The 23,106-nt window shown below is 46.0% G+C and overlaps 2 protein-coding genes across 2 annotated transcripts; one reads left to right on the top strand and one right to left on the bottom strand.

The window, feature by feature from the left end:
• Positions 1–1,348: 1,348 nt before the first annotated feature.
• rab5if (RAB5 interacting factor) lies at positions 1,349–4,893 on the bottom strand. Its single transcript, XM_084186783.1, has 4 exons — positions 4,583–4,893; positions 3,644–3,747; positions 3,233–3,362; positions 1,349–2,878 (listed from the first exon to the last, which is right to left on the bottom strand). The coding sequence occupies exons 1-4, from the start codon at positions 4,688–4,690 to the stop codon at positions 2,837–2,839; spliced, it is 384 nt and encodes a 127-aa protein (XP_084042909.1). The 5' UTR covers positions 4,691–4,893; the 3' UTR covers positions 1,349–2,836.
• A 2,219-nt stretch (positions 4,894–7,112) lies between these two features.
• On the top strand, positions 7,113–20,599 carry LOC311149826 (zinc fingers and homeoboxes protein 3-like). Its single transcript, XM_084187055.1, has 7 exons — positions 7,113–7,332; positions 13,934–14,876; positions 15,045–15,164; positions 15,737–17,539; positions 17,729–18,613; positions 19,098–19,389; positions 19,572–20,599. Exons 2-7 carry the CDS (start codon positions 14,088–14,090, stop codon positions 19,580–19,582), a joined length of 3,900 nt encoding a protein of 1,299 aa, XP_084043181.1. The 5' UTR covers positions 7,113–7,332; positions 13,934–14,087; the 3' UTR covers positions 19,583–20,599.
• Positions 20,600–23,106: the final 2,507 nt, after the last annotated feature.

Raw genomic sequence — 23,106 nt, 5'->3', positions numbered from 1 at the left:
AACATGTAGGTATTACAGACTCGGTCATGGAGAGGTTGAAAATGTCAGTGAAGACACTTGCCAGTTGGTCCGCGCATGCTCTGAGTACACGTCCTGGTAATCCATCTGGCCCCACGGCCTTGTGAATGTTGACCTGTTTAAAGGTCTTGCTCACATCGGCTACGGAGAGCATGATCACACAGTCGTCCGGAACAGCTGGTGCTCTCATGCATGCTTCAGTGTTACTTGCCTCGAAGAGAGCATAACATGCATTTAGCCCGTCTGGTAGGTTCGCGTCACTGGGCAGCTCGAGGCTGGGTTTCCCTTTGTAGTCTGTAATAGTTTGCAAGGACTGCCACATCCGACGAGCGTCAGAGCTGGTGTAGTAGGATTCAATCTTAGTCCTGTATTGACGGTTCGATATGGTGTGATACACCATCCAAAGTGTAATTAATAACTTCACCTTGCTCAAAGGGATATTCAATGTCTGTATTTTTTTTCTTCCTGTCTACCAATAGGTGCCCTTCTTTGCGAGGCATTGGAAAGCCTCCCTGGTCTTTGTGGTTGAAATTCACTGCTCGACTGTGGGACCTTACATATTATTGTATGTGTGGGGTACAGAGATGAGGTAGTCATTCAATAATAATGTTAAACACTATTATTGCACATAGAGTGAGTCCATGCGACTAATGTGACTTGTTAAGCACATTTTTACTCCTGAACTTATTTAGGCTTGCCATAACAAAGGGGTTGAATACTTATTTACTCAGGACATTTCAGCTTTTCATTTTTTATTAATGTTTAACATTTCTACAAACCTAATTTCACTTTAACATTATGGAGTATTGTGTGTAGGCCAGTGACACAAAATCTAAATTTAATCCATTTTAAATTCAGGCTGTAACACATCAAAATGTGGAAAAAGTCAAGGGGTGTGAATACTTTCTGAAGGCACTGTAATTCATTGGTTAAGAGTATGGATGTATATAAAATACTATACTAATAATACAATGGGCTAATCTCAATTTAATACTCCTCACATCCTCTCTCCTCGCCTCCTTTTCAAAACCCATTGGTCCCACCCCTCTGACCTTCTCCTCCAATGGGTTTTGAGAAGGAGGCGAGGACTTGCAATTTAGTCTCCCAATATTTTCTTCATGCTATTTTTAATATGCTGCTGACAGCATGTATGCGTGCAATATGTACTCACTAGCTGGAGAGACAAGGATGTGCACACACCTCGGTCACCTGTACCATTCATATTCAATATTTAATGTCTAAAGAACTGTACCCGTGTGAATGCGGAGGATTTTACTCAGCGAAAGAGTTGACATGCGCTTAACAAATACTAAATCACAGTGACACAGCATCTCTTTGAAATTGGATGATAAACAAAGCCCATGTTTAATGTTATTCCCAAATCAGAAAATACAATACTCTCAGAAACCAACCATGTACCTGGTACAGTAGTGTCATTACAGCCATCTTGCACAAAAAAATAATTAACTATAAAATACTGAAACATATGTTACATCAAGATATAACAAAGTAATACAAATAAATCAGTTTAATACAATGCGGATTTTGAGAAAAGGGAACATTTTTACAGACGTTTTAAATTAATAATCTCAGAACATTAGGTAAGACTATTTGATCTGGGAACTATGTGTGAGGGAAAAAAACACAAAAAAAGTTTAATTAAAACCAATTCTGACTGCTAGATACAATTACTGCCATTACTGAGTGAAAGGAAAAAGAAAAACAATAACACATTATGTCTGTAGAACAGTTTCAGCTTAAAGGTTGGACAGTTCCAACACTTCAGAGATGCAGGTTTCCTTCCATCTCTCCATGAAGATTACACTGATCTAGGCTGGGTCGGTCATAGAGATAGACAGAGGACTCATTTTGTGTCTGTGACAGCATGGGCAGCGCCATTGAGGCCATCTCCATTTTTAAGTAGTCATTTCTTCTTTACAATTGGCTGATCCCTTCTGATGACCCGGTTGGACATGACTCCAACAGAGTTACCAAGAGGGATCAGCCAATGAAGTTAAAAGTCCCACCCAATTGACTACATTAAAATGGTGAAAGTCCATGGCGATGCTCATGCAAAATACAGCCGTTTGGCCACTAGAGGCCTCTATCATTCTCTATGGGATGGGTAGGCTGAAACGATCTGGCTGAGCACTTGCTTTCACCAACCCATTTCTGTCATATCAGTGATCAACTCTAGAAAGTTAAGGGGGAAATAAAGATGGATTGAAAGGTTGCATCTCAATAGTATTAAAAAAAAAATATTTTCCCTGTCTCCTTTACTTTATCTGCATTGATATGAAATAACTGGACAGGTGAGAGGAAATGTCAGAATGGCATCCTCCACATTCCCTCCCCAGTGCTGTGTTTACAGGTCAGTTCAGATAAAGGAAAGGAGATGAAGAGAGCAAGCTATGTTAAACTATTGAGATGCACCAATAAAAGTATTCGAACAGAGCCATAACTTAACGGTAACCTGATGGTCTTACAAGGTCATTCATATCAAACTATGGTTCCCACGATGCACTGCATACAGACGGGTCCTAGGTGTGGATGATGACACACCTGAAATCGTGGAGTTTTGCCGCTTTCAAAACAACTTGGAAACTCATTGCAGAAAAATGAGCTCAGAGTTTCCCACTTGGAAAATATCAGAATCAACCAATAGGAAGCTCTACGCAAAAAAAACGTATGTACATTTTAACTCAGAGGTTCCGAGTTGTCTTAAAAACACGATTTCTAAACACTTCATGTCTTGACATTTTAACTTCAACTGAAATGTTCATATTTGTCTCCAATGGATTGGATTCCCCTCAGGTCTTCAGTCATGATGAAGCGCTGTGTAAAATATTATCCACACCACCTGGAAGGAGAGAGGGTTAGCCATGGATAAAGGACATTTTCACATACAGTATCAGAAACTGATTCAGATGCAGATTGAGAGACTTTTGGCTATTTTCAGTTCTTGTGAAAACAGTGTTTTTGTTTAATTCTCAGAACCATATCAGGGTACCGAATCCATGCAAAAACGCTCAAAGGATGTATATTTTCACATTTACATTTTTAGTAATCAATCAGATGTGTTAGTGCTACTGCCCACCTCGAACAAAAGCAGGCAGAAACTCTCCATGACCAGGGATAGTGACCACTGACCACAAAATAAATACTGCCTGGACAATTACTTCCACAGAGGTTCAACAAATGATTGTGTGCGTACCAGGAATAATGCAAAGGATGTCATGAAGCCTTCTTTGGTGAGTTCCCACGTTCCTCCATATTCCTCCTCGTCCACCTGCTGAAAGCTGCTGAAGTACACATACAGGACCCCCGCGTTGATGACACAGAATCTGGAGGACGAGAGGGTAGTTAGACAGAGATGGAGTCATTGTTGTTATTGAAGTTAAGGCACAGTTGTTGTTGTTTGGGAACAACCAGGAAGGGAACAAGGGAGAGGGATGCTATACACAAAGATGTTACTGTTGTAAAATAAATATAGTTGTAGAAGAAGTGATTAACACTGCAAGAGGTTGTTGTTTTAAGGGGATGTATCGTGGAGAGAGATGCATTGAACCAGTGCCCTGCAGGCCCACAATGAGTGCAAAAGGAGAGCCGGCGTTTAGATACTTACATGGCTATTCCTAAGAAGCCTTTTAGTGGTGCAACGCCCCATATCACTCCAAGGATGAGAGCGATGATCTGTCGAATCCAGTAGATCACATCTAAAAACTCATCCTGGAGAGTAAGCAGAAGAAAAGGATACACATAAGTTGTTTCAAAGAGGAGCAAGTAATGCCATACAGTCATATTGATACAGTATCCTATATTCATCCACTGGCAAGTTTCCCCTGCAGACAGTAGCCAGAAATCTACACAAATCCATGTACGACTGTAGTGTAAACAGTGGTACGTTTGAGAGCTGCTGTGCTAAGTGCCGACAACCAAGCGAAAGTTTGATTAATCTCGAGGAAGAAGTCACTGAGTAGGGGTGAAGCTAATGGCTACTCAAAGACCAGTGGGTCTGACAAATTAGTATTTACATTTGAGTCATTTAGCAGACGCTCTTATCCAGAGCGACTTACAGTTAGTGAGTGCATACATTTTCATACTGGCCCCCCGTGGGAAACGAACCCACAACCTTGGCGTTGCAAGCGCCATGCTCTACCAACTGAGATACATTATTTGCGTTAATCTTGACTGTAACAAAGGCCACTACAACTTCCGGGCCGTATCTTGACAATGTCAATGTAGCTAGTTAAGTCGTGTCGACACTGACTGAGACACTTGGGAAAATACAAAATCATAGGAGTCACAACTATCGTTGGCACTTGAGACAGAGCAATCAGATCCCCCAGCCTAATATAGCTAATGTTAGCTAACCCCGTCGTTACCCGATCCTGATTCCTGGTGACAGCCAGCAAGTGGCTAGCTCCGTTAGCATGCTGGTTAAAGTTAGCTGTCTGGCTAATCAAGCGAGGAGGGCCCAATATGAAAACGCTAAATATCCAGCTTTGTTCAAAATATACATTAAAAACAACCATATAGTTATAATCAGATGAGCTAAACCAACCTTATCTTCCCATACAGCGGTACTGTTTAAGACTTTGCTCCATGTGGACTGCTTTACACCCCCATTGGCGAGATGAACTTCTTCTTTCCTCTTTGAACCGTTCGTCATTCTCTGCTGTTACCCCCGTGTTCTGCAGACGTTAAATAAAATCCACGTGCAACAAACCTTACAATAATGTTATCGTTATACGGTTCCCGTCGTATATTTCAATCGATTATTAGTGTCAAACGTTTAGAAAGGGCTTAAGGAACCACAGCACTGCTGACCCAACAGACTTCATGCGCAGGAAGGACTTGACCCGAAATTAGCCTGTCGGAACAGCCAATAAGAAAATGCGACGTTCACCCGCCCGACAAGTTTCACACAAAAATAAAATACAGCGCCCCCTGGAGGTGGAGTTATGCTATTGCTTCTTTCTTTTTTGTTGTACGCCTGCTCTGGCCTTTCAAATGATAGAGCTGTGTTCTAATCATAGATGCAGAGCAGTATTTTCAGTGTCCTTGAGTATGGCTATTGTAGATTATGGGATGGATGGTGTCCTTTCTTCAATGTGGAAGTCTTTGGAATAGATACTGGAGGCTCAAGCTTACATGCAACTCACAATGTATCACAATTGTAGAAATGTATGGATAAAAATGCTTGAAGTAGTCTCTCAAGTTCTGGCTTGCCTAGGGTCGGTTTACAAGACTATGCCTGAAGTTAAACCACTGACTCAGGGCAAACACATATTTGCCATAAAGGTCCAGACCTCGTAGCAAAAGACAGAGTTTATATATAGGCAGCTACACATACCCTAGACAGGTCTGCATCCAACCCACAAGGGAAACTGCTACATAGACTGCAGACATACCACTACAACCCCCACCGATGTAGTGGGGAGCAACCAACCGTTAGAGGGCAACTAGTGTGACCGATTTGGTATCAAACTTGGGATGTTTGAGGGACTTGAGCCTGTGTTAGCCCATTGAGCTTAACCCTAGATATTAAACATTTTAAATTTTAAATTTTAGTCATTTAGCAGACACTCTTATCCAGAGCGACTTACAGTTATTAAGCTTGGTCAGAGGAGCTACCATGAGTAACCTCCTGTCCTCCATCTCTTTGCATGAACCCCAGCAGCTGATAGACATCAACTGTGAGATTAGGATCACAATGCCAGTGTAACGACCTAGTATATAACCTGTGCATTATGTGGAACTAGAAACTCAGACTGTGTTAGGCCACCATCAGGCTCTGGGAGCAGACACGAGTCCTGCAAGTCTAAGGTAACGTGTTACTCCACTACACCACCTGCACAACACTGTACCACCTCTGAACCACCTGCACAACACTACACAGCACTGTACCACCTGTGAACCACCTGCACAACACTACACAGCACTGTACCACCTGTGCATAAAGGTCAAGACCAGGAAGGAGGCAGATTGTAAATGTCATAGCCTCCAAGGTTGAGTGTAAGCCTTGAAGGCTTCATTACAAGAACAACATAGATGAACGGTCTCAATCAATTCACTAGAGAATCTGAGATTGTGTGCTTTTCATTTGCAGAATCTTGATAGAGTAAAGTAAGGCTTAAATACATCCTTGTAAAAACAATCAGCCATTAAAGGTAGGCCTGTTCCAGCATTTGATCATCTGGACCTTACTGTGCTACAGATTTTCTGGCCCATCCACCACATTGAAAGTGATGTGTGCATGAGTTCACATGCAACTGGAAATATTGTCTGATATGTCCGATAACCATGAGGCTGTGGCGGCATGATCAGAGCTGTTTCGCATTCACACCCCATGAAGCACTGTATGAAAAAAAAAAAAATTATGCACTCACTAACTGTAAGTCGCTCTGGATAAGAGCGTCTGCCAAATGACTAAAATGTAAATGACAAATAATAACAGAAAAGTAACCTAGGCTAAAAACCTAGGGTATGTGGTCCTCTGTAGCTCAGCTGATAGAGCACGGCGCTTGTAACGCCAAGGTAGTGGGTTCGATCCCCGGGACCACCCATACAAAATGTATGCACGCATGACTGTAAGTCACTTTGGATAAAAGCGTCTGCTAAATGGCATATTATATATTATATTATGTATGAAAACACATTAGGCCAAACTCAGTACTGCAGTGGAGGCTGCTGAGGGGAGGACGGCTCAGAATAATGTCTGGAACGGAGCAAATGGAATGGCATCAAACCATGTGTTTGATGTATTTGATACCATTCCACCTATTCTGCTCCATTCATTACCACGAGCACATCTTCCCTAATTAAGGTGCCACCAACCTCCTGTGGCACAGAGGTATAGAGTAGCCTATACTAATTGGCAGGAAGTCCTATAACAGGAGACATTTTCATAATTTTACCAAATTGTTATTGAAGGGAGAAGTTCACTTTTCTTTATTATGAAACTTCTCTCTCTCTAAGCTCAAGACGATATGAGGTCGGTAATGACGTTTTGTACCACGTGCCTGTCTCTATTGCTGACTACGTGCGTCGTATTTCCCTCTCCACACGCCTCCAGAAGCGGTGAGAGCCATTCCAGATAAACAAGAGCGACGGGGGCCATTGTGTCACTAGCCCAAGTGGCCAGTATCACGTTTATCACCATTCGAGGGAGGGAGAGAGAGAGAGGGGTACCACCCTACCTAAGTTGGCATCAACAAAGCCCCAAATCTCACATTATTTATTTTGTTACATATGCTTAGGTTTATTGTTGACTTTTGCCCCACAATCTGAGCTCCACCTGGATCAAATAAGGTGAGTAAGGTTTTTGTGAATTTATTCTTTAAAATGAGTTTTTACCTTTGCAAAGTTGTGCGAGCGTTACCTTTATGGTGCTAATGTTAGCCAGCTGCATGTCGCTCGCATAAAATGGCGACAGCAAGGGGCGAGTAGTTTTTGGAGGCTTGTCTCTTCCCCTGTTCTGAATTGGTTACAATATTACAAAGATGTATGTAGCCAGCCTATTAATTTATCGCTCACTCCGCAATTGAGCGGAAGAACAACACTCGCCAGTTTTGTTACAAAGTATCAATTAATTTTCATGACCGTCTCATTGACGGGATGTAACTTGCAGGCTTTCCTCTTAAAATCACTCTCCCTATTTTAATTGATCACAGTTTTATCAGTTAACTAATGTAGTTAGTCATCATAACAACTTTATTTTGCTTTACGTTGACGCACTGTAGGCGTTATGGGTTATGTAGAATATGATTTTATTTTAATCAGTCCATCATATTGCATCCTCGTTGCACGATTTTGAGGAAGATGGGCTATGAAAGTTTAACTTTAAGATAACTAGATGTCATAAAATCGTTTGACCATGGCAGTTTAGTACGCTGTCATGCAATTTGTAAATGATCACAATAATCTAAAATTATTGGAGAATAAGACTAAATAGCCTATTATTTTTTTCATTCCAGCTATAACAGAAATTGCCTGCTTAGTTATCAAATGTATTTGAATGATAGGATGTTCTCAGAATATAGTTTTCACTATTCTGTCTCTTCATATTTACATTCATATCTCGGCTAATGCACTGTATATGCCTGATAGCCTAGGCCCTAGGCTATATGTATGTATGCATGCAGCAGTCGCTGCCTAGGTTACTCCCACCACATGTCAACATTGCCATGCTCTCTGTGCATGATAGAGATTAGTTCAAAGCTGTTCCCAAAAGGCTAATTTGTGTCTGATGTCCACATGATAAAACAGCCATAGAGCCCCAACTCTAATCCAGCTATCTATTCATCAGCCATGTCACAGTTGTCACCCCTGATATAAGCCAATTGCTATACCATTGTTGGGGAGGAAAAGGTAGACGAGTCATTTATGATTTGGGGGGTGTAACGTCTGGGGTCTGGTTGTCTCACAGTGTTTCAGATGTGATTCATAAAATTATTTATTCATGGTTTGTTTGTTGGTGCATGTGCATTTAGTCCATAACTGTATTTTGTGTTGAATGGGTTGCCTGAGGTCATGGTGGTGTGCCTGTCTCCCTGATCACGCACACACACACACTCCCTTTCTCTCTCTGTGGCACAGTCTACCAGGCCTGGTGTTGGCACAAAGGCTTGATTGTATATGGACAGTAATTCAATATAGTATAGGCTGCATTAGAATGATCCTAATTGACTCTGTTATCATCTGATCTGAAAAGTGTCCCCATTGGCATCGTTGTTGTGAGATGTAGGCTATACAGACTAATTTAGCTGATGGATGCACGTTTGAACAAACCCTTATTTGTTTATAAATAAACATATACAACTATTTGTTGGCACTTCATCACCATGTCTGGCAAGGGTAGCAGTTTACATTTTTCTTGCCCATCCTCATTTTTCAACTTAAATTTGGACTATTTTCTGTGTTGGCCTGCGTTCATGTTTACCCACTGTTCAACTCTTATTCTCCACAAAACCCCACTAAGGCTGTCTGCTGTAATACCCCTTTTTCTATAGGAGGAGAGGATTGGAAGAGAGGAGAGGAGGAGAGTGTGTGTCCCTGTGTCCAGAGCCAGCAGGTTTAGGTCAACAGTAACCGGCAGAGCACTGCCTGGCTAACAGCCTGTGATGTCAGCCATTTTAGGTTGGCCAGCACAGAGCATGGTCGTGCTCCGCCATTTTTCTCTCCCTGCCCTCCTAACAATCCAGCTTTAAAGCCTGCACTGCCAGTGGCCACAGCAACGCAGGCTTTCGCAACCTTTTTGCAGCCGTTTGCGCTCCCTGACTTGAAAACAGCCCAATTGGGATTCAGCAGCAGCTGAACTGTGACAATGTAGAGACAGTATCATTAGGGTTTTGTTTCTGTTGCCAAAAGTGAAAAACAAATGATGCAGCCAGAATGAGGAGAAACCTCAGAGACAAACATACGCAAGCCTCTGCTGTGGCGCCAGAGGAGGAAAAGGAGGAGGAGGCGGCGATGGAAGGAGGGATTACTACCACATACTCCTGGTTTAGAGGGAGGTGAGGAGGGATGTAGAAGGGTAACTGTAGGGGTAGTACAGTGGGAGTATGGATATTTTAAAGGGGCAGAAGGGCATAGGGAAACAATAAAATAAAACTGTCCTCAGTGCTCCCAGCTTGTCTCTCAGTAATGGTGGGAAGTGACCCAGGCATCTGTCTGTACAGAGAGTGTGTGAGAGCAGGAAAGGAAAGGACGCCATTCGCCCCAGCCAATAGCGTGTGCTGGCGAGGGCGACCACACCTAGAAGACATGCACAACGCGTGAGTGAGGCACTGAAATAGGAGCAGGGCAGGGACTCTCCAGTCACCACTCACAGGAGTGTGTGGAAAAAACAAGCCAACTAGAGCCAGGACCTGGATGGCATTTGAGGTGTGAGCTTGTGGGTGGATGCACAAACGTGTGTGTGAAATGAAGGGGAGGGGGGGGGGGGGGGGGGTTGCCATGGGGACAGTAACATACCAGTGGCACTGCCGACCTGTCTCTCTTGGCCAAACTTATTCAGAGAGGGAGTGGGGCAGAGAAAGGGGAGGGGACAGAAAGAGAGGGAGAGAGGTGACAGTGGGAGCGGGAGAAGGGGGAGGGGTGAGCAGGCAAGCAAACATGGGAAGGTTAGGGGATATGGGACACTCTTTCTCTCACACACGGAGAGGACAGACAGATGGACACTCACATGGACAGACAGGCAGGCAGCAGAGATAAGGGACAGAAGCCATAGTCAGTGATGTAATGCTGGCTGGGATGACGTATGTACGCGGTCGGCTACGCCCCTAGACTATTTGGAGGGTTGGTCTCAAGTGTGCGGGGGCTATTATTGGCCTATACACTGAGAGTATAGAAGCAAGACCAGGGTATGATAGAGCGACGTGTGTGCATGTCCGTTCGAGAGCGCTACCCCTGACAGATTATTTGAGTGTTGGGACAACAACCACATTCTGTCTGTGGGTCACAGCAAGTGGTGTCCGCCTGTGTCGTGTCGGAAAATGGCCGCCCTACTGCTTCGGTAAACAAGCCTCACTCACAGGCATGCAGACAACCACACACACAGTCAAACCTCGCACACACTCCCCCGTGCTCACACACACACTCCCCCGTGCTCACACACACACACTCCCCCGTGCTCACACACACACACTCCCCCGTGCTCACACACACACACACACACTCCCCTGTGCTCACACACACACACTCCCGCATGCTCACACACACTCCCCTGAGCTCACACATACCCCGCGTGCTCACACACAGGCACACTGATGCGCATCCACACTGACACACACAATCAAGCTTTATGGTCAGTCTCGCTGTGCTCATGGAAAAACATTTCTGACCCATATTTTAGTTTTCAGTGGATCTCCCATATTACGTCAACAGGGCTTGTCTGAGATCTGCAAGGCTGAGATGGAGAGGTTAACCAGTGTTGCACTGATAAATGTATCTACTCTATTCCTGTGAAACAGATTCTTTGTTCAGGTAATCTCTGTGAAATGTTCCTCTCGAAGATACTGTAATGTAAACGCTGCTCAACAAAAGTCCACCTGGAGAATGAGCTGTCCTCCCAGGTGTGTTGTGTGAACCCACAGTGGTCAGTCAGTGGTTAACTTAACGGTGGTGCTCCGAGGTGTTAATGGGGGGTTCACACACAGTTTGTGATCTTGTCTTTTAACTGCTCATTGTAGCCAGCCAGGGAGGCTGGCGAGTGGTACTCAACACAAAGGCGTGTGGTACTCAACACAAAGGCGTGCACACACATGCACATTCAGAAAAACACATGTGCAGACACACACACTGCAACTCAGCTCTCAGGTTGTGTCCACTGGCTGAAGAGCTTGCGGCGGAACATTCCAGACTTCGCAGTCGACCAGGGAGGAGGGGGAGGAGAAACGACTTGATGTGATTGTAGTGCGCAGAGGGAGTGAGAGAGCGGGGGTTGGGTGGATGGGGGGTATTGTGGCAGAAAATTCCTGCCTGAAACACCTAACTGCTTCCTCCGAGACCGTTAACACCCTTCCCTCCCTCTCTCACCCCAACCCTCCTGCCCACCCCCGCTCTCCCCATCAGGCCCATGTGATGGATGGCAGGGCCTGTCCACCCATAAGCCTTTGTGTTGGTCATGTGACTTGGCCGCCTTGGCAGAGCTGTGCCCCCTGATGCAGAACTGAATGGCAGGGGGCAGGAGAGAGGGGGTGGCGGGTTGGAGAGAGAGAGGGGGGCAGAATAGCCCAAACGGAGGGCAGTTACTCCCTCTGGGAGGGGTTGGGAGGAATCGCGTTCCCCCCACAGTGGCAAAGGCCTGCTCCGCCTGTTAACCACTCGTATACCAGACACCAGTGTAGAGGAAAGGTATTATGCTTTGGAGAAGACCAGAAAGTATTTTCAATCAGACTAGCAATTTTACTTTTAACACAGCAAAGTTTGAGGCCTACACAGTGAGGCATTAAAAATAAAAGGTTTCTGATGAATCTTTAAGATATTTCTGTTGGCGAATATGTTACGGAAGGGTCATTGGCTTGCAGCGTATATAGAAGACTCACAGTAGCAACAAAATATGAAACATTGTTTTCAGATTGCCATTCGCAATATCGTCTCCAGTGATTGTGTATTGTTAACACATGACTCACTCTCTTTATTGAACAACACTCCCCCATTGGTATAATCGATACAGAAGCGCTGATTGGTTAGTTTGGTCAAGCTTTTTCTCCATAACTCCATTTAAACACCATGTCCTCTTCGCAAAACATCCGCCACCCCAGTCCTCCAAAAGCGACTGCACCTTTAAGAGATTTGAAACACAACACCCTTAGACCATTTAGACCAATAGCTCAGAGGCTCTCTGGAACTTTGGTAGGCAGTTTGGGTCCAGTCAGTTGGGACTAGAAAATAACAAGTTGCTCTTCGGGCCATCAGAAGGGAAACGACAGGCCTTAGACCAGTGTGTAGGGCCGACTTCATCTTACTATGGTTTCTGCTCAGCAGTGTGTGTGTGTATTCTATTCTATAATATTCTACTGTATCTTAGTTTATGCCACTCTGTCATTGCTTGTCCATATATGTATATATTCTTAAATTCCATTCCTTACTAGATTTGTGTGTATTAGGTATATGTTGTGAAATTGTTAGATATTACTTGTTAGATATTACTGCACTGTCGGAGCTAGAAGCACAAGCATTTCGCTACACCCGCAATAACATCTGCTAAACACGTGTATGTGAAATTTTTTGTTGTTGATTTGTTTGTGTTTGGATGCAGAGAACTAGGATTAGATAGCACTAAGATGGCACTGACCTATATTGCACAGTGGACATGTCTGCCATGAGACAGAGGTGTGTAAGCTCCGTATAAGGTAGGGGGATTCATTGTGTTCATGGAGGAGGCTTTGGGTTGAAGGACTGTAGTAGTGGGTGTGTGTGGTGCCATTGAGAGTAATTGCCCTAGAGCTGTCCTCCAGTATTGCACCAATGCCTCGAGAAAGTGAGGGGAAGGATGGGAGCAGGCGGAAAAGTCGCACACCTCACAGGAAGGGAAACGGTCCTCTGTAGCTCAGCTGGTAGAGCACGGCGCTTGTAACGCCAAGGTAGTGGGTTCGATCCCCGGGACCACCCATACACAAATTTATGCACGCATGACTGTAAGTAGGAAGCTACGCCATTTTGTTGGGGGGGGGGGGGGGGGCAAAGTTTGGATATTGTAGAGAGATTGAGTCTGTCTGTCCGTGAGTGTGTGTGCCATCCGCACACCTAATACGAATGCCACCTTTCCCAAATGAAGGCTCCCAAAATCCTGTGGAGTGAATGTCCTACTACAGATCTGAAAATATTCACAAATGTTTTCTTTGGTGGTGGGAATTGTTTGGCTAGCCTATGAGTGTGGATCTGTCATGCGCTGTGCTGCGTCTGTCCAGAGTGCATTGTGTTCCCTCTGAGGGTGTACTGTGTATGAAGCAGGGGAAGTTAGAGGAGAGGAGAGGAGAGCGGGGGTGGCATGGGATAGGAGCTCTCTAAAAAACCTTCTTTACAGAAGAGTGAGAGACTAGCAGGGGAGCAGAGAGAAAGACCCAATATTGGCCATAAAAACACAGCTTTGAGTTACTTGGCTTGTGAGTTGAGTTTTTTTTAAAGGAGCAGACTGTATTTATTGACAAACAAACAACACTGAAAATGATAGATCATTGTACCACAATTCAAGACATCTGACATCTTTAAACCACATATTTCATATCAGAGCATGTTGGCCTTTCCTTGGTCAGTATCAAATGAATTTCATTACGCAGTATAATATGCTTCTGGTACTCGGCATAACATCCCCCCCACTTGATCTCTTACAGAATGTATATAGTATAGTTTAATAATGATGACTTGAAGCTTAATTGTATTTTTTCTCTCTCCATCTTTTTTTCAGTGCACACACACGGAGACGTGTGGTCATGTTCCCCCACGTTCCCCTCCCAATGGCTGGTCCATAATCAGGATCCCAACTGAACCATAAACTGACCGCTGTACTCCTCGGCCGGCTCCCACAACACCCCCCGCCCCCCCCACCATCCGCGCCAACCATGGCCAGCAAGAGGAAATCCACTATACCCTGTATGATCCCCCATAAGTCCATGCACCTCCGGGAGGAGCTGGAGCAGGACTCGTGCCTGTCAGACCCTCTCTCCCTCCTCCGACAGGCCCGGGACCAGGGCTACCCCTCCATGGGCGCGAGCGGTAACGGGCTGAGCCCCCGGGAGCGATCCCCAGGCGAATCCTCCAGGCCTGAGGGGGGCAATGATGTCAAAGACGGGTGCGGCACCTACACGTGCAGGCCGTGTAACTTTGAGACCCAGGACCTAAACCTGTTCCTGGACCACGTCTACAGTGGCCACCCGGACTTCAGAGCTGACCCCAGCTTCCAGTGCGTGGACTGTGGGGTGTCAGCGGCCAAGTTTGAAGGCCTGGCCCTGCACAACGCCCAGGTCCACCCCAGCACAGTGTGCACCACCTTGCAGCTGAGGAGGAGAGACAGGAGGGTGGTGGTGGAGCAGAGTCTGGTGACAGGGTCAGAGACAGGGAGGGACACAGAGATCACCATCACCAAGACCCCCATCATGAGGATGATGAAAGGGAAGTCGGAGTCCAAGAGGTTTGTGGTGTCCCATTCCTCTCCTGATGAACCCTCCCCAGACCCCCTCCCCATCTCTAAGTCCAAGGAGATGCCGAGAAAAGAGGTCCCCACAGTGACAGTTACCCACGTCCCTACCATAGTGCACAACGGCACAACCACCAAGGTCACGCTGCCCTCTGCTATCCAGATAGTGAACGGCTCGGGGGCTCTGCCCATGCTCAAGACTGCCATCACACAGGTACTTAGTGCATTTGATCTTTGCTGACATTACTGCAAATTACAATTGGTGCTCAATGAACTTAATTGAATTACATTGCCGGAATGTGTACAAGTTTCCTCTGAGTTGAATGCAGTTTATATCACCGACTGTGGACATTAACGTTCGTTTTTCTATGCTCTGAACCAGGTGGTGTCAGTGGTCCAGAACAGGAACATCTACCATCAGACAGCTCCCATCACAGTCTCCGCTGCCCTCTCCTCCTCCTCCACCTCCTCCTCTTCCACCTCCTCCAAGAACATGCCCAAGGTACAAACATTGATTTATTTCCTGTCATTTTACCAGGAGCCCTGCGGCTCTTAACGTACCAATTTGTGTCTGGAGATTGACTGGTGTCAATTCCCCATTTTGATCATATTGTGTCAGTACCACTTTATGAAGATGTGATATACAGTTCAAGTGTAATTACAGTGTATGTACACATTATTACATGGTACTAACGTGTATGGGCGGCAGGTAGCTTAGTGGGTAAGAGCGTTGTGCCAGTAACTGAAAGGTCGCTGGTTCTAATCCCCGAGCCGACTAGGTGAAAAATCTGTCGATGTGCCCTTAAGCAAGGCACTTAACCCTAATTGCTCCTGTAAGTCGCTCTGGATATGAGCGTCTGCTAAATGACTAAAATGTAAATGTAAAATGTGTATTTACATTTATCATGGAAATACATGGGTTTCAGTGCCTTTTGAGCTGTCAGTGTAAATCTTCTCCTAGTTTATATGAAATAGTTACATGAAGTAGTGTAAATTCAATGTAATTCCGATTGTTGGTACAAATTACATGTTGGTACTACATGAAATATATATTTTCTACCTTCTGTGGTGCAGGTGATGATCCCTCTGAGCAGCATCCCAACCTACAGCGCCTCTATGGACTGTTCCTCCTTCCTCAAGACGTCCTTCAGTAAGTTCCCCTATCCCACCAAGGCAGAGCTCTGCTACCTCACCGTGGTCACCAAGTTCCCAGAGGAGCAGATCAACATCTGGTTCACTGCCCAGAGACTCAAGCAGGGCATCAGCTGGTCTCCAGAGGAGATAGAGGAGGCCAGGAAGAAGATGTTCAACACCATCATACAGACAGCGCCCCCTAACACCCAGTACCAGCCATTGACCCAGACCCACCACAGCCCAGCCCAGCACACCATCAGGGTCCTGCCTGCCTCTCTGGGGCCTACGGGGATCCCTCACATCCTCCAGGGCTCGCTGGTGGGTCAGGGAGGGGTGATTGTCACCCAGCCCATGATGGCCAACAGCATCCAGGTCAGCAGTGCCCCCATGGCCCTGGCGGTCACACCCAAGCACCAGGCTGCGGCCCGCCCTATGATGCAGGCCCGGCCTGCTGGTGCCCTGGTGGTCGATAAGGGGATCAGCATGGTGGTGGGGAGCAGTAGTATTGGAAACAACATCATCATCAGTAGCCGTAGTAGTAATAGTGGAGGGAGTACTAGTAGTATCAGTAGTAATAGTAGAAATGGTGGAGGGAGTACTAGTAGTATCAGTAGTACTAGTAATAGTAGAGGGAGTACTAGTAGTATCAGTAGTAGTAATGGTGGAGGGAGTACTAGTAGTACCATCAGCAGTAGCCATAGTAGTTACAATAGCAGTAGTTTCAGCAGCCATGCTAGTGTTATTAACCTTAGCTTTGGCAACAACAGGGGGAACAGCATTTACAGCAATGGCAAAGTCATCAACGCCAATGGTAAAATCAACCATGCTATTGCTAATCTCAGTGGGAAAAGCAACAGCAATGCTATCAGCATGGTTAAAAGCAGCAGCACGGACAGCAGGTGCAACAACAGCAGCAACAGCAGTACTATTGGTACAATTTTCAGTGAGAGTCAAGTCACCGCTGATATTAAAAGCACCATGGATAAGAAACCCAACAGCAGCAAAGATACTAACAGCAGCAGCTTGAGCTACAAGAAAACAATCACCACAACCAGTGGTCCCACTGCCACAGCTAACCCCACTGCCACAGCTAACCCCACTGCCACAGCTACCCCTACTTCCGCCACCAGTAACACCACCACCACCAAAACAGAGGCGGCATCTTCCCCCTCCACCAAACCTTCCTCCTCGTCTTCCCCGGCGCAGAGCGGGAGCACGGACGCCAGTGGAACCCCCAGCTCCAGAACGCTCCCAAACAGCTTCCTGGACCCCGGCTTCTACAAGAGCAAGAAGACCGTGGAGCAACTGAGCGCGCTCAAAGAGAGCTTCACCAACAACCAGTTCCCCAACCAGGAAGAGGTGGACCGTCTCATCTCCTTCACCGGCCTGACCGTGCGCGAGGTCCGTAAGTGGTTCAGCGACCGCCGCTACCACTTCCGCAACCTCAAGGGGGGACGTTCGAGCACGGGCGGTCAGGGTGGTGCTAGCACTCCAACCACACCCGGGTCGGCTAGCGCAACGACCACACCTGGGACGCCCAGAGGTAACAGTGCTACCCCCATGGACCTCTCAGACACTGCAACTCCCAGTGAGAACACTAAAACCTCCCAGCAGGGGTTGGCAGCCCTCAGCCCCCCTCCCTCACAGACACCCACCTCCCCCACCACCCCGTCCAGACGGCCACCCAGACCCCCCTCCCCAGACTTCACAGCCATCCGCTACAAAGAGAGGGACCCTCAGCAGGTGAGTGGTGCTGTGACTGTGATGATTGACTTTGCACACAGCTTAATTTTCCATAAGATGATTTAAAAATAATAATAATATGGGTGAAGTATCCCTTTAATGTGTATTTACTGCCAATCAAATTGCTCACTGGGACATGAGAAACCTACGCTCGTCTACCCTACACTAATCTCTTCTCTACCTAACCAGGTGAGGGCGCTGGAGGCCAGCTTCAGCCAGGACCCTGACCCCTCTGGAGAGGAGGTGGACCGCCTCCGGGCTGAGACCAAGATGACCCGTAGAGAGATCCACGGCTGGTTCGCTGAACGCAGGAAGAGAGTCGCTGCTGAGAAGAAGAAAGAGGAGTTGGAGAGGGCGGAGCAAGAGGAGGAGATGGAGGCAGGGGGAGGGGAGGAGGGGGGGAAGAGTAAGGATGATGCTGGGGTGAAGAAAGAGGAGGATGGGGAGGAGAGGCAGAAGGAGGATGGTTCAGGCTCAGAGCTGAAGGTGAACCCCATTAAGATCAACCTGAAGATGCTCAAAGTGACTGAGTCAGATGGAAAACTGGAGTCTGAGGGAGGGCAGGCAGACAGCCCCACCATGCCTACCTTGTCTCCCCCTACCCCAGCACCCTCCCCAGACCCAGCCCCAAAATCAACCCCCACCCTTACCCCTGCTCCATCCACAATTCCAACTCTAACCCCAAAGCCATCGCCATCACCTAAACCCTCCCCCTCTACAACCCCAAAACCAGCAGCACCATCTTCCACTCCTGCCCTCAAGCCCTTCGCGTCCCCCAAACCCTCCCCTATCCGGGGCAAGAAGACGTTAGAGCAGCTCCACCTCCTGAAGCAGGTGTTTGTCCGGACCCAGTGGCCCAGCGCAGCCCAGTATGACGAGCTGATCTCTTCCACAGGGCTGCCCAGGCCTGAGGTGGTGCGCTGGTTCGGGGACTGTCGCTACGTGCAGAAGAACGGCCAGCTTAAGTGGCTGGAGGCCTACCAGACCATGGTCCTAAAGGAGGACTTCCAGAGGGGAGACACTCAGATGCTGAAGGCCCATCTGGAGGCCCACGGGAGTCTGGAGGAGGAACAGGTGGGACTCTAACGTTATCTGGGATAAATTCTTTTTCTATTAAGCTTCGTATTCTGAAGTAGCATTGCACAAGCTGGAACAGCTCATAGGAGCAGGACCCTATCTCCTGTTTCTGCAGCGTGAGGCAGCTTGATGTAGAAAGTACACCCCCTGGACAGAACGCTAGTCTATCGCAGGACCTTACCCACAATTTATCTCCTTAATGTTGAGTGCAGAGACGCATTAGGTCCCATTTTACAGTCTTTGGTATGACTCCGCCGAGGCTTGATCTTCCAAACTCAGGGCGGGAATTAGAACCACTGGTTCGAGTTAGTATGGAGTTACATGTAATAACACCAAGAAATTACAATCATGAAACGACATTTGTGCACCGTGATGTAAAGTGTGTCTAGCAATTGTCTATACTCATGTTGCCTCTGGGTCTAAATGTTGAGTTGCAGAATGCCTGTCAATAGTGATTAGTAAGACTGTCTGTCCTCTCCAGGTGTTGGAGCTGGCCCAGGCTAGTGGGCTGACAGAAGAGCTGGTACGACGCTGGTTCTCTACCCAGGCTCCTATACTGCTGCAGGGGAAGGACAGTGGGGTTGCAGCCACAGTGGAGGGGGTACCAGAGGGAATAACACCCAACCCATCACCCACGGTACACATGGAGGAAGGATCATCAGAGCCGGTCCAAGGAGGGGGGGAGGAGAAGATGGAACAGTCGGTGTGTGGAGGAATGAAAGATGGGGAAGAGAAGAGGAGCGTGGACACAAAGGCTGTGAATCCTGAAAAAGGTAGTGTTTCTTTCACCAATTTGATTTGATGTGTAGTTTGTTTGTTTTCTTGTTATATGTATATTTAGAATCTTGGCGCATGACACTATGACCTTATGTCATAATTGAGATATAAAGTAGCACTACAGTAATTATGCATACAAGGTTTATTTATTGTATTAATTTTGTCATTTCTGTCACAGGAACAGACTGAGGGACCTTTGTCTAGGGCAGGGTTTCCCAAACTCGGTCCTAGTCTCTATCCCCCCCCGGGGTGCACGTTTTGGTTTTTGCCCTAGCGCTACGCAGCTGATAAAAAAAAATGATTCAAAGCTTGATGATGAGTGGGTTGTTTTAATCAGCTGTGTATTGCTAGGGCAAAAACCCAAACGTGCACCCAGGGGTCCCCAGGACCGAGTTTGGGAGACCCTGGTCTAGGCGGGGAGAGGGGTGGTCCAGAGGGACAATGCAGGTGGTCTTTGCACGGGGAGTGTTTGAGTGCATGACAGCAGATGTGATTGTAACTGGATCACTAGAAATGGACCCTGAACTCCCCCCAACCACCCCTTTGCTGGGGATGGACACTGGACCCCCAACCCTCCAACACACTCCGCTATGCTGAAGATGGCCACCCCCTCCCATCTGCTTTCCATCTTTCCTACACCCCCACCCCACTCCTTCACATCTAATCTGCCATTTTCTCCTTCAAACGACCAGTTCCAGTTGAGACTCAAGTGCAGGATTCGCTGAGGAGGGGGCTATGTTTCTCTCTCCCCTGAATGGAGTAGACGAGGCAGATGGATTTGGAGAAAAGGGGAGAGGTGTGGTTGGGATTTTGGCTCCAGCAGACATGGGTAGAGGAGGGGGAAGGGGGTGGGGTGTTTAAAAAAATCCTGACTGGATGTATATCGACCAAGCCAATCCTCCAGTGGGAGGATCACTGGTGAGGGAGGGGAAGATACTAACTGTATCCAAGAGGTTTTTGGGACTGGGGTAGGAGATGAACTGCACAGGTCTTTAAAAAAAAAAGGAGACTTGAGGTCTGAGGTGAATATTAGATGTGTCCTTGTTTCAGCATCAAGTGCTTTTGTTCTGTATGGACTTCTGTTTTTGTGTATCTTTTCATGGATATTTTTCTTAAACTGTAACGTCTTGACTGACTGTAAAATAAGTTCCAACATACGTAGGCCTGTTGTATACTTTTTACAGATATTTGCAGAATAAACAATGTAACAAATTGGTTTCCTGTCCTACTTATTTTCAAAGTCAATGATAAAGTTTATTTTCTGATCACACTGAAACAACCTATCAATAAAGTGTATTTGCTCTGACTAATTAACACTTCAAACCTTCTCCGTTAACTGTAGGCCTACAGTTACGTGATGTGAATGTGCACTAAACTTGCATTTTATGGCAGTTTTACATTCAGTAAACACTTGTATTCATGTGAATGTTTATACATGCATAAGATCAGGCCAATCATAGTTGATTAAGTACTTTATTTAATTCTCAGGCTTGAATATGTTTCATATGAAAGGCAAAATTAAAAGGAATACTTTTTCTCCATAGCTTAGGCACAATACAGAAAGGCTTGGTTTGTAAATGAGACCCTCAGTCACCATTGTGACCTGTCTAGATAAAAACAAGAGATGACATAAGACACCAACAGGATTTCTGAATCAACAATGTAGATTATATAGTTGTGTACATACAGACAGAGGCCCATGGAAGAAAACACACTGGTCAGCATTAGGCGCTATGTAGCGCAAGAGGGACAACTCTCCACAACACAGAGCGAAAGAGTGTACAACCAAGTCTTGATCCCTCAACCAATGAAAATCTGACAATGGAGATGGGTGCAAAACGAAAGGTGGAAAGATTCAGACCTTAAGTATTCAGTTCCAACCCCCGTGTTCCACTTAACTAAATCCATATGGCTTCAAAAGGAGTTTCCCTCCATGGCATAACATTCTGAATACTGGTTTTAGAGTGCATGGTCTGCTCAAGAGGGGCATTGCATATCAAGTGAAATATGACTCTGGCGTCCCCTACTCCCAGCCTAAACCATTATGGGGGTAAGCACAAAAGTGCGTGACCTTAGATTGGTTTCTGAGGGCACCTGTCATTAAACCACCAACTGGAGGTATATGCCAGACTATAGTGTATCAGTCAGGAATGATCAAATGAGCTTTCAGGAACAACACCGATATACATTCAGTAAGATTTGCTATGGAGATTTAGAAATTAACTAATCTCACTTGAATTACATTAAAATGTGCTGTTATGACCCCTGCAGGCTGAGTCATGTCACTACAGACCACAGTGATTTAACCCCTTCATGTCTCTGCAAGTCTAATACAGAAGTCTTGATCAATCAGCAGTTCTGTTGCAAACAGCTGCGCTGAAAATAATGTTCAGAAAATCTTTGGGAGCATCTGGAATCTCCGGAATGCCACAACGGAATGGAAAAGACAAACACCCCCTCAGCTGAATAATACGTCTACAAGCACCACTGACCTACACGCAAACATTTAAGAACAGCCTTACAATCTATAGGATTTCAGTTAGGTCATTCTTGGCCAGCAATACTGCACTTAATTTGGTTCGTTGACCTCCTAGCGCTCTCTGCTCTAAGATTATCTACACGTGTACATGCAAGCCCCTCAAAACCAGTTAAGACGGTACATTTAAGAGGAACGACGGCCTACAATTTAGACAACTTTAACACATAGGTAAACTAATGTCTTCCATTGACCTCCATTACATTTCCACTTTGAATGAAAGGCAAGTCCAGAGCAGAAACTGTAGACACTTGCTACAGTAAAACATTAATTAAAACAAAAACCGCTCTGCGCTGGCACCGGAATGTCTGCTTAAACCAAGCCTGTCTTGTAAACGTGTGGGCAGAACTGAATACAACACACTGCATCCAGTGGCACCCCGTCTCTCCTCCATATATCCACATTGAAACAGAGATAAAACATTAAGAATGTGACTTCATCACTAGCATTAGAACTCACAGCAGTGCTTACTGACACAGCTTTCAGGGACAGACAGGCTAGCCCTGTTCCGGCACTCTACAATGCAGTATGGCATCCTAAAGAGTCATATAATGACACGCTAATCTCCAAATAGGGTAGCACTTTTGACAAGGTTCTATATTTGGGGGGGGGGGGGGGGGGTGTAATTTGGGATGTAGACTGAGGGCTCTATTCAAGCCGCATCGTGGAAGTTCAGTTTTACAGCGTTATTGAAATTTAAAGGCAATGTTCCCGCTTTAGCAGAGACAGCATTCACAGTAAACGTTGCATTTGTCGGCTCAATCGGAAATGACCTTTATATTTCTATGACATAATCTGTAACTCTTCAGCTTGGTGTATACGGGGTAAGAGTGTGAGTGTTTCTACTGTTAGAGACTGTTAAGAGCAACTGCTTTTACGTCACAAGGCAGGCAACGGGATGACCCGTCGTTTTCAGAATGCATGTTTGGCAAAGTAAGAAAAGCCTGTGTGTGTGTGTGTGTGTGTGTGTAAAGGCTTGAGTTACTCCACAGAGAGCCCTCGTGTTTTACACATAAAAAATAAAAAAAAATAAAAATCACGTTTAAAAGTTTAAATAATAAAAAAAAACATGGAGACAGAAGCTCTTTGAGAGCAGGTTGGCTGCTGCCGTTGTCTGGCCAACAGCACAGCAGGAATAAATATATATACTCATATACGCCAGAGAGAAGAGAAAAAT

The sequence above is a fragment of the Coregonus lavaretus genome (assembly GCF_964263955.1).
Source record: "Coregonus lavaretus genome assembly, chromosome: 22".
NCBI classification, from domain to species: Eukaryota; Metazoa; Chordata; class Actinopteri; order Salmoniformes; family Salmonidae; genus Coregonus; species Coregonus lavaretus.
This window is presented reverse-complemented; position numbering and strand designations above follow the sequence as displayed.